The 14,811-nt window shown below is 62.7% G+C and overlaps 2 protein-coding genes across 3 annotated transcripts in view; one reads left to right on the top strand and one right to left on the bottom strand.

The window, feature by feature from the left end:
• SH3GLB2 (SH3 domain containing GRB2 like, endophilin B2) overlaps positions 1-14,811 on the top strand; it is an 89,858-nt gene that overhangs the window by 12,588 nt on the left and 62,459 nt on the right. The window lies entirely within an intron of this gene.
• The window catches only part of NUP188 (nucleoporin 188), a 48,612-nt gene continuing 34,177 nt past the window's right edge, over positions 377-14,811 (bottom strand). The window contains exons 19-44 of the mRNA XM_056108893.1: positions 14,668-14,744; positions 13,045-13,159; positions 12,101-12,221; positions 11,909-11,975; positions 10,984-11,112; positions 10,722-10,861; positions 9,022-9,128; positions 7,575-7,781; positions 7,324-7,493; positions 6,705-6,774; positions 6,544-6,611; positions 5,991-6,186; positions 4,608-4,685; positions 4,431-4,516; positions 4,197-4,342; positions 3,916-4,094; positions 3,200-3,400; positions 3,022-3,114; positions 2,793-2,951; positions 2,561-2,698; positions 1,885-1,959; positions 1,596-1,814; positions 1,361-1,492; positions 1,195-1,268; positions 980-1,109; positions 377-901 (exon numbers count right to left, since the gene is read on the bottom strand). Of these exons, the coding sequence (XP_055964868.1) occupies positions 725-901; positions 980-1,109; positions 1,195-1,268; positions 1,361-1,492; positions 1,596-1,814; positions 1,885-1,959; positions 2,561-2,698; positions 2,793-2,951; positions 3,022-3,114; positions 3,200-3,400; positions 3,916-4,094; positions 4,197-4,342; positions 4,431-4,516; positions 4,608-4,685; positions 5,991-6,186; positions 6,544-6,611; positions 6,705-6,774; positions 7,324-7,493; positions 7,575-7,781; positions 9,022-9,128; positions 10,722-10,861; positions 10,984-11,112; positions 11,909-11,975; positions 12,101-12,221; positions 13,045-13,159; positions 14,668-14,744 (3,354 nt within the window). The 3' untranslated portion in view covers positions 377-724. The remainder of the gene's footprint in view (positions 902-979; positions 1,110-1,194; positions 1,269-1,360; positions 1,493-1,595; positions 1,815-1,884; positions 1,960-2,560; positions 2,699-2,792; positions 2,952-3,021; positions 3,115-3,199; positions 3,401-3,915; positions 4,095-4,196; positions 4,343-4,430; positions 4,517-4,607; positions 4,686-5,990; positions 6,187-6,543; positions 6,612-6,704; positions 6,775-7,323; positions 7,494-7,574; positions 7,782-9,021; positions 9,129-10,721; positions 10,862-10,983; positions 11,113-11,908; positions 11,976-12,100; positions 12,222-13,044; positions 13,160-14,667; positions 14,745-14,811) is intronic.

Here is a 14,811-nt window from a genome sequence, read left to right as displayed (position 1 = left end):
GTGCGGAGCCTCGTCTGTTGGGACTCCCGGCCTCACAGGCTGGCCCCGGGCTGGGTGAAAGCACCCCCCGCCCCCCCCAGGAGCCACCTTCCTACAGGGTGGGTGGGGCAAGAGGGCCCCCATGGACCCGTCTGCAAGACGCCACATGAGGGCGGTGGGGGGGCTGTGGGCAGGTCGGGTTGGCCCTTGGCCAGCATCAGGCCCTGAGAGCGGGCAGGTCCTCTGTGGGACCGACTATAATTGGAGCTCTGAGCGCCCGCTGGGTCCCACCACAGCATTCCCCTGGCACCCGCCGGCCAACGCCCCGCCCGGACTCCTGGGCAAGGCAGACCTGGGAGGGGCTGGCCGCCACCCGAAGCAGAAGCACGGCGCACACGCTCTATAAAGAGGGCTTTAATATCTGTATAAATAGACCACAGTATTACCAAAAACTGCAACAACGGAGCCTGGAAAGCAGCTCCTGCGGCCCAGGCCGGCCTCCGCGGACAGCACGTGACAAGGCTCGGGGCCAGGCCTGGCAAGTGCTGCGGGTGCAGGACGGGCGCCACCCCACTCCGGGCAGGAGTGGGCCGGCTCAAGGGTCCCGCCCCTGCAGTTGACCTCTTCTCTGTTACAAAAATAACGCCGTTAGTGAGGGGCAGCTGCGGGTGGGCGGGCGGGTGGGTGGCGCCCCGTGCCCCGGGGCACAGGCTGGTGGACAGGCAGCGGGCAGCGTGGCACCGTCCTATCTCTGCACGTGGCGGACGAAGGCCTGTACGAGCTGGATGAGGGGCTCCTGGCTCTCGGCGCCGGCCTTGGACGCAGAGCTGCACTTGCCCTGCGGGGAGGGGAGGACCCCCGCCGCGGGGGAGCTGGGGGCGCCCCGGCGGAAGTAGCGCGAGAGGCTGGAGAGCAGTGTGCTCTGGGGAGAGAGAGAGGCCGTGAGCCCCGCGGCCCAGGGACTGCCGCTCCCCCCCCCCCCCCGCCCCCATGCCCCTACCAGCTCGGAGCTGAGCTCCTGCTTCATGCGCTGCTTGTCCCGGGAGTGCACGGCCGGGTCCCGCAGGTAGCGCATCGCCTGGGAGATGAGCAGGTAGAAGCAGTTCTCCATGGTGAACATCAGCAGGGACCTGCGAGGAGGGCAGGGCAGTCGGGGGCTGCAGGGCTGCCAGTGGCCAGGGCTGGCCCAGCCCCCAGCTCCCGGGGGCGCCTTACTTGAGCGTTCGGCTCCCTTCTGCCTGCGTGCTGAGCCCCACAGCCTGCGTGAGAGGCTCCTTCTTCTTGTCCAGCTGTTGGGAGAGCGAGGAGCACGGGGTTCAGTCGCGGCGGCCTGGGGGGGGTCCTGCCCGGCTGGCCCCGGGGCACTACAGCCCCCACTCACCTCCCCAAGCATGTTGAGGGCCACGTTCACCGTGGCCAGCAGGGTCCCGAAGGAGGGGGCCACTTCGGAGTCAAAGGTGGGCGTGGTGAAGCTCAGGGCGAACAGGAAGTCGTACTCGGCCAGGTCCAGGGACTGCCAAGCAAACACGAGCGCTCTGGGCCCCGCCGGACGTCGGAGCCCAGGAGGCCGCGCGCGAAGCATGGCAAAGCCTCGGGCTGGCGCCGGCCAGCGGTACCTGGTCCAGCAGGATCTGGCAGACGTCCGGGCTGAAGTGGCGCAGCGCCGCCAAGGTCCTGCAGAGGATCTTGAGGAGGCCATACTGGACCGTGTGCAAGGCCCGCTGCTCCGAGGCCTCCGTGTCCGCGCTGGGCTGCCGGGAGGAAGCCGCGGGGGCAGCCAGTGGTCGCTGGAGGCGGGGGCCGGCGGCCGAGGGCAGGCCGTCCCCGTTCTTGCTCTGGGGGAGAAACAGCGGTGAGGGGGGCGGGGCGCAGGGGCGAGCGGGCGCCCCCCGGCCCGGTCCTCACCTGCAGGTAGTGCTGCAGCATCTTGCGGCTATGCAGGAGGGAGGTGCAGGCCTGGCACAGGTAGCCCAGGGTGACCTGCGACAAACACGAGGTTGGCGTGGGCACGAGGGGTCTGACAGGCTCTGCTCTGCTCCAGCCTGCCCACCCGACTCCACCGTCCCCCCAACTGGACTGGAGGGAAGGCCTCGGGGGGACGAAGCACGAAGCCCGGGGTCTCCCGTAGGTTCCCCGCTCCAGGCCTGCTCCTCGGCCCGGTGAGCCAAGGACAGAGCCCGGGTTCTTGGCTGTGGGGAGAGGGAGCGGTCCAGCATTGCTCCGGGGTCCCGGGGTCACTCCGGAACTACGCGGCCTGGCAGGGGGCCAGGCACCGTCAGGGATTGAACTCGGCGCCTCAGGCATGTAGCACACAGGCTCGGGCCTTTGGAGTCACGGCCCGAACGCGGCGTCTGAGCGTGTTTGTCTGGGATCCCTGCAGGCCTCGGGCATACGGACGCTGCCCCATGCTGAGCGGTGGGCCCGTGCTGGCTCTGTGCCGAGTGCAGGGGAGCCTGCGTGTGCCAGGAATCGAACCTGGGTCAGCTGTGTGCAAGGCAAGCGCCCTCCGGGCAGTACCGGCTGTCCAGCCCTCGGAGTGCACGTGCGGCGGGAGCTCCCTGGGGGACGCGCGGGGCCCCACCTGGACATCCCGCATCAGCCGCGGCAGGTGGAAGTGCCACTCCTTCCTGAAGGTGGACAGCTGCAGGATGAAGCCCACCGTGTGGTCCGCCTCCTCCAGGCAGGCGAGGCTCTGCACCGTCCTCACGGCGTTCAGGCACTGGGGAGACGGAGGGACAGGCCGTGGGGCTCTGGGCCCACCGACGCTGACTGGGAATGCCGCCGTGGGCCCCCGCGACATCCCCAGGCCCCACCTGCAAGGTGCGTTCCTGGTGCACCCCCAGGAAGTCCAGGGCCTCGGTCAGGAAGTTGTAGCGCAGCGTCTTGAGCAGCCGCTCCATCAGAGACAGGGACAGGCGGTAGACCCCCGGCCACGAGGGGGCGTCCAGCGACTTCCGAGAGGTGCCCGGGGTCTGCGGCAGAGAACGGGCGGGATGAGGGCGTGCGGGGCTGGGCGGGCCAGCCCGGGGCACCACCACTCACCTGCCCGGCGCCGTTGCTGCTGAGCTGGTACACGCTGAGCAGGGGCAGGCAGATGCTCTGGGTGATGCCGGCTCCTGCCACGGCTGCGGCCCCCTGGAGGGCAAGACCGGGAGTGAGTAAGGGGGGAGAGGGAGGGGGCCGGCGAGCAGGGACTGAGGCTGGGGGGAGCCGGGCCTACCTGCTGGGTCCGGGCCAGCGTGAGCAGCAGGTGCAGCGCCGCCTCGGTGCAGTGCAGGTTCTGCTTCAGGCGGAGGCTCACCTCCAGGGCGGTCAGGAGCGTGGGCAGCACGGGCAGTGTCCGCGTCACCTGCAGCCATGAGTCGCCGTCCTCGTCCACCTCACACAGCTCCTTGGCCAGGTGCAGGCCCAGGACACACACCTGCTGGGGCCCAGGGGGAAGAGGGTCAAAGGGAAGGAAGTAGTGTGTGTGTGTTGGGGGGGGGGGGGGGCGCGGGAGGCAGCAGCTCCCCACGCGGCTGCAGTTCCACAGGCCTCGGAGACTCCGCCTGCTGCAAAGTGCGGGTAGTGCCCCCGCTGAGCAGACCGTCCTGGGTCACTGACCCTTCCGTGCCTAGCACCCGAAGCCCCCTGTCCACATTCCCACCTTAGAAAGCCCTGGACGTTATCATTCGTTTTATCCCACTGTATGAAACGGGTGGGGCCCAAGCGAGCTCGTCTCCGACACAGGTCAGCCGGCACCATGTTCTAGCGAACAGACCCAACTCTCCGGTCTCCTGCCTATGCTCCTGACATGGGGCCTGGGCGTCATGGGGCCCGGGCATCCACGCCCTCCTGCCTGGCCCACAGCCCCAGGAAGCCTGCGGCCCTCCCGACAGTCGGCAGGCACGACGCTCCCCTGCACAGCCTGAGTCCGTCCCGGGGCCGGTGGCTCACCCCATCTCGCTGGTCTCTGTGGCGCGCCCGGGCGCAGTCGTCCGTCTCCATGCTGTCCTTGTCCTCGGTGCCGCCCGGGGCCAGACTGTGCCGGGTCTGGTCGAAGAGTGCGATCAGCTCCTCCTGCAGTGTCCCGCAGACGCTCAGCACCAGCTCCGAGTACTGGGGGATGTCGCTCACTGTGGGGCACATGGGGAGGGGTGGCCACAGGCACGAGGCGGGCGGGGGGTGGGGGGAGGAGCAGCCCTGCCGGGGTGCGGGTAGCGGGCCCTGGGTCTCACCTCGCAGCTCCTTCATCTGCAGCACCGTGATGAAGGCGGAGAACACCTTGGCTTTGGTCTTCTCCATGAGCTGCTGGTCAGCCTGCAGCACGGCCTCCAGGATCTCCGTCAAGGGCCCGAGGATCGTGTCCACCGGCCCCAAATCTCTAGAGAGGACGGAGGTAAGAGCCTCGCGGAAGGTCCCGAGTGCCTGCGCCCAGCCCCCAGCCCATGTCCGCCCGGGGGAGGGCGCACCCCTTCCACTGGCGCAGGAGGACCAGCAGCAGCGTGCACATCATGGACCCCAGGCGCAGGCAGTTGGCCGAGCCGGGCACCAGGAGCTGTGGGGAGAACAGCGGCGTCAGCAGGGCTGCCGAGCGCGCCCTCCACCCCCCGCGTCCCGAGGTCCGGGACCCGCCCAGACGCACTTACTAAGGCTTTGGTCCCGTCCAGCACATCCAGGAAGAGCTGGCAGCGCACCGCGGCGTCCGTCAGGTGCACGACCTCCGCCTGTGAGAGGCCCAGGGAAACCTCCCAGTCTGTTCTTTCCTTTGAGTGTTCAGGCCACAACAACACCGCTCAGGGCTGACTTGGCCTCACACACGGGGAACCAGAAGGGGGTCCCAGGGATCGCACCTGGGTTGGCCGCGTGCAAGTGCCCACCCTGCTGGACTATCGCTTCAGCTCCTATTTTTCTTTTTTATAATTTTGGGGCCATGCCTGACGGTGCCTACTCCTGGTTCTGTGCTGCGGAGACCATAAGTAGCGCCGGGGATCCGATGCGGCTCAGCCCTCAGTAAGCCCTAGACACTGCACTATCGCTCTGACCCGCACAGATCTCAGAGTGCAGGAAACAGTGTCCTGGGTCAGCCGAGCAGTCTCTCTCCGTGCTAGTCTGGGGCCAACCCTGCGATACAGCGGGACGACCCAGTCGGTCCCGGGCAGTCTGCTGAGCTAACCAGCTCGGGGACTGAGTGTGCAGCCACTTCCACTTCCCAGTTTCCACCTTGAGCCCTGGTACACTTTCCCCTCCTGACCACATCCTACTGGGCCCTTCCAGGGAGACAAACCCTCCCTCACTGCCCGGGGCATCCTTCTGTGTGGCCCTGCCCAGACTGCCCTCTCCCACATCCGCCAGCAGCAGCCAGGGTCACTGTGCCCAGCTCCAGGAGGGGGGCCCCAGAACACACCTGCCCACTTCACCACCCACTACCACTGCAGTGCATCTTCCATGCTGCAGTCACCACCCACTACATTGTATCCCATACGTTCCCCCCACACTGCAGTCACCACCCATTACTGCTGTATCTGGTGCATCCCCCAACGCTGCAGTCAGCACCCACTACCTTTATCCGGTGCATCCCCCAACACTGCAGTCACCACCCATTTCCACTGTATCTGCTGCACTGTATCCGATGCGTCCCTCCCCCCACACTGCAGTCACCACCCACTACACTGTATCCGGTGTGTCCCCCCATGCTGCAGTCACCACCCACTACCACTGGTGCATCTCCCCATGCTGCAGTCACCATCCACTACATTGTATCCAATGCGTTCCCCCCACACTGCAGTCACCACCCATTACTGCTGTATCTGGTGCATCCCCCAATGCTGCAGTCACCACCTATTTCCACTGTATCTGTTGCACTGTATCCGGTGCATCCCTCCCCTCCATGCTGCAGTCACCACCCACTACCGCTGTACCCAGTGCATCCCCCACACTGAAGTCGGCAAACACCAAGCCGCTCGGGGCCAGGGACAGGAGGGGGCACCCATGGGCAGGTGGGGATCCCACCAGCCTCCCCAGAACCTTACGTGGCTGGAGGCGACGATGAGCAGCACCCGCCAGGCGGAGACGAGCATCTGGGACTCCACTGAGAAGGTGCAGCCGCTGTCCTCCGCGCGTGCCGTGTGCGCCGCCAGTGACCCCACGTAGCCCGACCAGTAGGCGAAGCGCTTCTCGCTGGAGAACTTCCTGAGCGTGTCCTTCAGCGACTGGTCTAAGGAGCCCCTAGGGGGTCAGAGGGACAGAGCCCGGTCGGGCCAGGCGGGCGCTGGGCCGTGACGGGCGCGGACCCTGGCTGAGGCAGAGAAGGCGACCTCACATGGGCTAAAGGCCGGCGGCTCCAGGCTCGCTCCAGCGTGAGGCTCCTACTTCCCCGGGCTCCTCCATAAATCCCGCGCATGGGGCTTGCGGCACAATGTCGCTCTGACAATCATAAACGCCATCAACGGACTGGCCAGGAACAAGCTCAGCGGCCCCCCCAATGGCCCCAGACCAGCCGTCACCTCTACCTTGGGCCGCTGCGGTGTCTCCCCACCCCGCCAACGAGCGCGAGAGCAAACCCCCAGCAGGGAGAGGACTCACTGAACGACGTAGTAAAGCTCCAGGCAAATGATCTTCATGATCAGAGCGCAGGTCTCCAGGATGCTGGGCTGCAGGGGGCAAGCGGACGGTCACCGGGGACAAGCAGGGCCCCAGGCAGAACGCCCAGGGAGGCGGGAACGGCCGCACCCACCTTGGCTTACCTCGGATGTCTCCGAGGGAGGAGACAGGGATCCAAACAGGGGGCTGGTGAGATTCTCCCAAAACTTGGGTCTAGAAGGAAAACGCCCGTTGGAGTCCCGCAGCTCCTCGCCCCTCCCTCCCTGCCCCTGGGCAGGCGCCAGCCCCCCATCCAACACAAAAGCAGCCCAGCGGGGCCTAGAGAAACGCAGTTTCCTGGACCAGAAGACGTCTACCCCGACACAGGGCAAGCAGTCGGCTCGAAAGCCACATGCGCCAGGGCCGAGGCAGGCCTCTGACTCCTCCCTCCGTGCACAGGGCCCAAGGAGCCGGGGTCTGCCTGGTCACTCTCAGCGGGGTCTCCCATTCCTCAGCAACAGCAGGCCAGCTGAAGGGGCTTGCGTGCGGGAGGGCGCTGGGGCACCCACGGAAAAGGCATCGGCACCTTTCAGGACAGACGCCACCTGCTGGCGGCCACAGCAGACAAGTCCCACACACCCACCCACCAGCACCGTGACCCCAGCGACAGTCCATAGCAGAGAGGAAGAGGGACACCCAGGCGCCCGCCCCCACAACGGCCGGCAGAGCCCCAGGAAGGACGGTGTCCCGTCTGGCAGGCCAGGCCCCAGGCGGGGCACCTACTTGGTTCTGAGGACCAGCATGGCACTGTCCCGCCGGTCCTGCCACAGGGCGTGCAGGAAGGCAATGGCGGCGCGGTGCAGCAGCGGCGGGCACCAGTAGCGGTCCTGCTGCTGGCAGTCGATCAGCTCCAGCACCACGTGCAGGCAGCTCCAGGCCCCCAGGCTGAACTCCTGCGGGCGACAGCAGCGCCGTGACACCCCCACTGCGGCCCAGCGAGGCCCACCCCCGCCCGCCACGGGAGCACGTCTTACCTTGGAGCCATCGGCGCCGTCCTTCACCTCCAGGTTCAGGAAGAGCTCGATGAGGCCGGGCTGCGTCTCCACAGCGACCGTGAGGAACTCCAGGATCATGACTTTGATGCGCATGTCCTCGATCTTGCTCTGGAGCCGCGTCAGGAACGCATCCCGGATGGCGGCGGCGTCGCTGCCCAGGCAGGCGTACACCGACATGGGGGCCACCTGGGAAAGGGCACACAAGGCTGAGGGAAAGGAGCCAAGGGAAGGGCCCCACAGGTCCCTCTGGGTCTAAAGGGACCCCCCCCCCCCACAAGCTACCGCTGCCCCACAAATCGCAGGAAATGAGACTCGACATCAAAGGAAGAGTGGAAAGGAGAACAGCATCTGGAGGAGCAGGGTTTGCCGGAGGGAGGCCAGGGGGTTCTGTCCCCGGCACCACGTGGCTCCCCAAGCAACACGAACAGAGCAGCCTGTCCACAGCGACTCTTGGAGTGAAGCGATCACAGGCGACAGCATTTTTTTTTCTAAGTTACAACCATCTATAAAGTATTTAAATGCTTTAACATGAGTACAAAATGTATTTTGTAATCAGGAAAAATAAACTTTCACAAACACAATTTGCGCAAGGATGCATGAGTGCAGGTGTGTGCAATAGTCGGGATGGGCAGGAGCAACAGGACAGCGGGGAGGAGGTTTGCCTTGGATGCAGCCCACCCGGGTTCGACCCCTGGCATCCCATGCAGTTCCTTGAGCCCCACCAGGAGTAAGCCCTGAGCATCACCAGGTGTTCCCCTCACCCCCCCCCCCACAAAAAAGGTCAGAGAGGTTCAGGCAGATGATGCAAAGGACAAAGAGCACACGTGGTGCTGGAGGCCAGAGCTAAGTTGCCCGTCCTGTATTGGCTGACGCTGGTTCAATACCCGGGACTGCATATGATCCTCCAAGCACCCAAGCTCAGGAAGGACCCGGGTGCAGAGCCTCGAGCAGTCAGATGGGGCCCACTCACGCAAAGAAACAATGAAAAAGAGGGGCTGGAGCAATAGCACAGTGGGTAGGGCATTTGCCTTGCACGCGGCCGACCCCGGTTCGATTCCCAGCATCCCATATGGTCCCCTGAGCACCGCCAGGGTAATTCCTGAGTGCAGAGCCAGGAGTAAGCCCTGTGCATCGCTGGGTGTAACCCAAAAAGCCAAAATAAATAAATAAATAAATAAAATAAAATAAAAAAGAGCTCTGCTGCGCAACAGCCCCGGATATGCAATCCCAGCACTGTCTGGTCCCTGGGTACCCCGAGACGCAAACCCCAAGCACCGAGCTCAAAGCAGCCCCATAGCCCCCAAGTACCACTGGGAGTAGCACCCGCACTGCCCCGATGAAACAAAACAAGAAATGTGCATTCATCCGGGAGAAGCTGTACTGTGCAGTCAGCTTTCCTGTGATCTGGGGTCACGCCGGGTCCTACCGTGGCCAGACGCTTCAGCAGCTGGATAGCAAGTCGTGGCAAGGCCGGGTCGTGTTTGTGGTAGATATACTTGGCAAGGACAGCAATGAGATTGTTCCCGTGAGCACCTGAGGCGGCAAAGAAACAGCTCTGATGCCAGCAGGCCCGACTCAAGCTCTCCCCTCTCTTTTAATTTTTGTCTTTGTTTTTGGGATCAAACTGAAAGGCACTTGGGGGGGCCCCTCTCACTGGCGCTCATGCTGCCAGGAATGAGCCTGTTTCCTGCACACAGAACGTTTGTCCTAGTTCTCTGAGCCATCTCCCAGCCCCAAAGACGATCCCTACTCCTCCTCTCCTCCTCTTCCTCCTCCTCTTCCTCCCATTTTCCTACGCCAGGAATCAGGCCCAGGGCTTCACAGATATGAACAACCTGCAGCCACATCCTGGCCAGGACTCGGCTCCAGGACAAAAACGCAGGCTTCGATGTGGGCGCCAGAGTCTGCTCCCCAGTATGAGAGCCCCCATATAACTGACTGTGGTTTAAAAAGGGGGGGGCAGCTGGAGCAATAGTACAGCAGGTCAGGCATTTGCCTTGCACGCAGCCGACCCGAGTTCGATTCCCCTGAGCACTGCCAGGAGTAATTCCTGAGTGCATGAGCCAGGAGTAACCTCTGTGCATCTCTGGGTGTGACCCAAAAAGCAAAATAAATAAATAAATAAATAAATAGGGGAGGGGGGGTTTGCTCAAAGGAGCAGATCTATGTGAGGAAACTTGCAGGAAGGCCAGAGTAAAGCAGTGACCCGGGGAGCCAGTCCTGAAGGGAAGAGGGAGAACTTGGGAATAAACATTCTAATCTAACTAAGATGGGAAGAGATAGTCTTCTAGGTTAAACAACGACTTGCATCAAGGGCCCAGAGCAATAGCACAGCAGGGAGGGCGTTTGCCTGGCACACGGCTGACCCGTGTTCGATGTCCCCAAGCCCGCCAGGAGTACTCCTGAGTGCTGAGCCAGGAGTAACCCCTGAGCATCACCGAGTGGGTGACCCAAAAACATAAACAAATTCCCCCCAACTACCTCCAGGTGAGAAAAATGGTCCCAAAGAGATTAAATGAGTAGTTAAGGCCAGAAAGTAGCAGCGGTCAGGACTGCAGCAGCACTGGGAGGCCGCCCACACGCTGAGGGGACTGTCCGGAGTCCGCCGTCAGAAGCGGGCAGGTTACCAGGCTGGGTTAGCAGCGGATCCCCAGTCACACAGAGGGCAGGAGGCAAAACTGGAACCAAGGCGGGCTGGCTTTAACATCTGTCCTTCTTGGTCATACCCTGCAGCGTCAGGGATTAAACCCGGGGTCTTCTGCATGCAAACAGCATTCCCGCCTCCTGCACCATCTCTGGGCCCTCAACACGCATCTTTTGGTCTTGTTTTTGTGGTAGGTTTGTTCTGGATTCACTCTCAGCCGTGCTCAGGACTGACACCCAGCGCTCTGCTCCGGGGTTTACTCTGAGGGGTGGCAGGAAGACCGCGTGCCCGGGGAGTGTCCTAGCTGCTGTGCTGTCATCGACAGGAGGGAGAAGCGAGGGAGGAGCCAGGCCACTTGTCTCTGACCCCAGTCGGCGACAATCCCCAAATTTCCTCAAGGACCCGATCGGAAAAGTCACGGCTGGCTCCTGAGCCAGGCTGGGGCACAACCTTGGGCGGCCACGCGCTGGGGAGCCACATACCATGCTGGGTGAGGGCCTGCTCCAGGGGGGACACCACGCTGGATGGGGGTTTCAGTCGGATCACGTTGTTGGTGACGGAGAACGCCAGCTTCACGGTCTTGATCAGCAGCTGGCCCTGCCCGTGGCCGTCTGCCCCGTCGCTAGGGAGCCAAATGGAAACCAGAGATGACGGCCCTGTGCCGGCACTCATAATAACCTGTACCTCAGTTAGTGCCAGGGGAGGGGGCAGCGTCCCCGGTCTCTCCAGGCCCAGGAGTCCTACCTGCGGGGCTGCGCAGCCATCACCATGTCGATGGTGTCCACGCCGATGCCCATGATGTTGACGACAGTCTGGCCTGCTTCCGTGTAGGCCAGGCTGCAGATGCACAGGAGCTGCAGGCTCGGCGTGTGACTAGGAGAGATGCCCTGAGTTAGGGGGCCGGCTCGGCCACCTAACTGGTATAACTCCCTTCCCTCGGAGATCCAGTGTAATGACAGAGACTGTCAATTATGAGTGACCGGCAACGAACAGGGGGGTCCCGACTGAAACGAACAATGGACCCACACTCTGGAGAGCCACTGTCCAGAGGCAGGGTGCTCGCCTCGCACGCAGCTGACCCAGGTGCCATTCCCGGCACCCCACAAGGTCCCTCGAAACCCCAACAGAAATGAGCCCTAAGCACCACTGTGTGTGGCCCCCAAACCAGAAACAGAAACACAGGTCTACGTCCTAGCTTGGAAAGAAATCCCAGAGTGGGGCTGGAGCAATAGCAATTGCACGTGGCCAACCCGGGTTCGATTCCCAGCATCCCATATGGTCCCCTGAGCACCGCCAGGAGTAATTCCTGAGTGCAGAGCCAGGATTAACCCCTGAGCATCTCCAGGTGTAACTCCCCCCCCTCCCCAAAAAAAGAAAGTCCCAGAGTAATGAGAAAGAGCAAAGCCCAACAGCACATGCGACATGCGCGAGTCCCAGCTGGGATGCGCTCTGGGGCCTCTGAACAGAATCTTAGGACAGGCCCGAGGTCTAGGACAGCCATGGGAAGTGAGCCACAAGCGGGCGAGTGAGCCCATGGGGGGGCGATCTGGCCCCCTGCACTGGCTGCTCTCCCCAGAGGAGGGAGAAAGCGTCGGTCAGAAACCTCACGCCCGGGGCAACTGAGCCGGCACAAAGGGGGGTGGGGGCGGGGAGGGCCGGGTCTCCCTACCTGCTCTGCAGGTCCGTCTCATGGCACAGGTTGAGTATGGCATGAATCAGCTCCAGGATCAGGCAGCCTGGACGTGGGGGACAAGGGGGGGTACAGGGCTGGGTGCTGCTCGTGGTCGAGGAGAGGAGGAGCCGTGCGGGGCAGACGGGCAGCCCCGGGAACCCCCCCCCCCCCCCCGCCCGGCCCCCTTACCGATCTGTTCTCGCACACCGTGGGAGTTGTAGCGCCACTTGTGGTAGGTGGGAAGCATCTCCTTCAGCACAAACATGACGCAAGGCACCAGCCCTTGGCTCTGCGTGCTGCCCAGCTGCCCCTGCGAGGAACCAGACACGAGAGCTCGTCCCACCTCTGGAGAACTCGTGTGACGAGAAGTTTTGTTTGGGGCCGCTCTCGGTGGTGCTCAGGGCCCTCTCCTGGCTCTGTGCTCACGAGATCTTTCCAAAGGGCTCAGGGGGCCATATGTGTATGTGGGGGCCAGGGATCAAACTTGGGTCGCCCACACGCAGGACGAGCCCGCTGTCCTGCCATCCTGGCCCTGCTTCCTTATGCTGAAGGATGCATCCTCTGTTTACACGTGAACTTCGATGTCTACACGCGCGCCTCTACACAAATCCCTTTCTCCTGCATGCTCAGGCCTGCAGGAGTCTGCTGAGCGTCTTCCTGTGAGGCCCTCTCAGTGGCTGTCAGGAGAGACTAATCATCATGCCTGTTTTAGAGCTTCTGAGAAAAATCTAGACATCCCCAAGGTGATAACACCAGGGAACGATCACCCTGGGGGTGGGCAAGAGTGTTGATGGGATTTGCCTCACATGTGGTCAACACGGATTCATCCCCAGCATCCCATCTGGTCCCAGAAGCCCACCAGGAGTGGTCCAGGAGCACAGAGCCAGGAGGGGGCCCTCAGCATGGCTGGCTGTGACCCCAAAGCAAACCACAAAACAGTCCACCTGAGACACGAATCCGATTCCGACAGCCGTGCCATCTCGTCACGGACCATTCCACGCGTGGAAGTGATCTCAAACGTCCGTACTCGCTGAACTAAAATCAACCCGGCCGGCCCTCTAATCCCTGCCCAGCAGGCGCGGCCGCTCGAGTCTGGCCACCGAGGGCTGCCGAGGCCTGCACACGAGTCTTACCTTGACCAGAGTGGTGACCAGCCGCAGAAAGGCGACTGTGACGGCATACTCGCCCTGCGGCTGCTCACTGTTCATCAGGAGGTTCCCATAGCCGCCGGCATTCATCCCCTCAGCGCTGGGGAGAGAGAACGGGAGATGAGGGCCACGCACGGGCCAGGAAACTGATCACAGACACCATCCAAATGGCCTGGCATCTGTGAAGAAACTAAGGAAAACCAGCTGCCTTCATAACCAAGGAACATTAAGAACACGTCTGATCGCCCAACAGGCTTAATCAACACTGTCAAACACTGTCCTCCCGTTGTTCATCGATTTGCGCGAGCGGGCCCAGTAACATCTCCATTTTGAGACTTGTTACTGTGTTTGGCATATCGAACACGCCACAGGTAGCTTGCCAGGCTCTCCGAGAGGGGCAGAGAAATGGAACCCGGCTCGGCCTGGCTGGCTGCGCGCAAGGCAAACGCCCTACCGCTGTGCTATCGCTCCAGCCCAGAGGCTTAACAGACATCAGGAAAACAATTTTCCTGCATGAGCAACAGAGAGCAAGAGGAGAACACCAAGGCAGGAGCCCAGAGCCTGCGCACTCAGGACGTGCCGACTGGGTCAGGACAAGACATCCGGAAGCAGGATAGGGCGACCACGGCCGAGGACAGGGCGAGTGACCCAGGGCCAGGAATGAGCCCCAAGCACAAAGCCAGGAATCTGCCCTAAGCACAGCCGAGTGAGTGTGTGCGGGACTGGGGGGGCCGAGGCTGAGAGCAGAGACCCTGCGGGCATCCTTCTGAGCCCGAGCCACACTGCCGGGTAGCAGTGACTGAGTGGCAGAGCACATGCCTGGCGGGTCGGAGGCTGACTCCACCCTGGCACTGCCCGGCCTGAACACAGCAGGTGCACAAGCACTGCTGGCACGGCCTACCGCAAAGAGAAGGGAAGGGAAAGCTCGAGACCGAGACGCTTCTGGATTCTCCAGGGCAGAAGTGGAAACATTCTCATCGAAGCTGCTGAGAAGATACAAGATGCCTGGCCCAGCTCCACAGGCCCTTCCCTAGGGAGGAGGGGCCTCGGCGGGCAGCCGTCTGCGTGTTTGAATCCCACTATCTCCTCTCCCTGCTGTCCTCCACCTCAGCCAGATGGCTGAACAGGCAGGAGCAAAAATCAGCAGGAAAGTTTCTTCAGATCCATGAGCACAGGCTCTGCTCCCCAGAATCCGCAGTTCAATCCCTAGAACACCTGGTCCCCCGAGCAGCGCCAGGAGCGAGCCCTGAGCACATAGACGGGAGTAGCTCCTGAACACTGCTGGATGTGGAGCCCAAGGGAGAGGAGAGAGGAGGAGAGGGGAGGGGAGGGGAGAGGACGCACAGGGAACAATAGCAGCCCAGGAGCCGGGGAGCTGGCACAGCAGGGAGGATGCTGCCTTGCACACAGCCAACCTGGGTTCAATCCCCAGCAGCCCACATGGTCCCCGTAGCCCCACCAGGAGTGATACAAATGCAGAGCTAGAAGGAAGGCCCAAACACAACCAAGTATGACCCCAAATCAGAACAAAAATAATAACAAAAACCCAAAAGTGCAAAGGCAGCCCGAGCCTGAAACCCGCCTGGTACCCGGAAAGCCCAGCCTCACCTCAGCATATGGCTCATGCTGGACACCTGATGGGCCACGAACGGTAGAAAGCCCGTGTGACGAAGATCAGTCCAGACCTGGGGAGGGAAGCGCAAATTAGGGCCCAGAGACCACGTCTGGCTCGCGGCTGGAGCGCACAGTGGG

Source organism: Sorex fumeus, unplaced genomic scaffold (assembly GCF_029834395.1).
Source record: "Sorex fumeus unplaced genomic scaffold, SorFum_2.1 ptg000233l, whole genome shotgun sequence".
NCBI lineage: Eukaryota > Metazoa > Chordata > Mammalia > Eulipotyphla > Soricidae > Sorex > Sorex fumeus.
The sequence above is the reverse complement of the archived record's forward strand: the minus strand, read 5'-3'. Positions and strand labels throughout refer to the sequence as shown.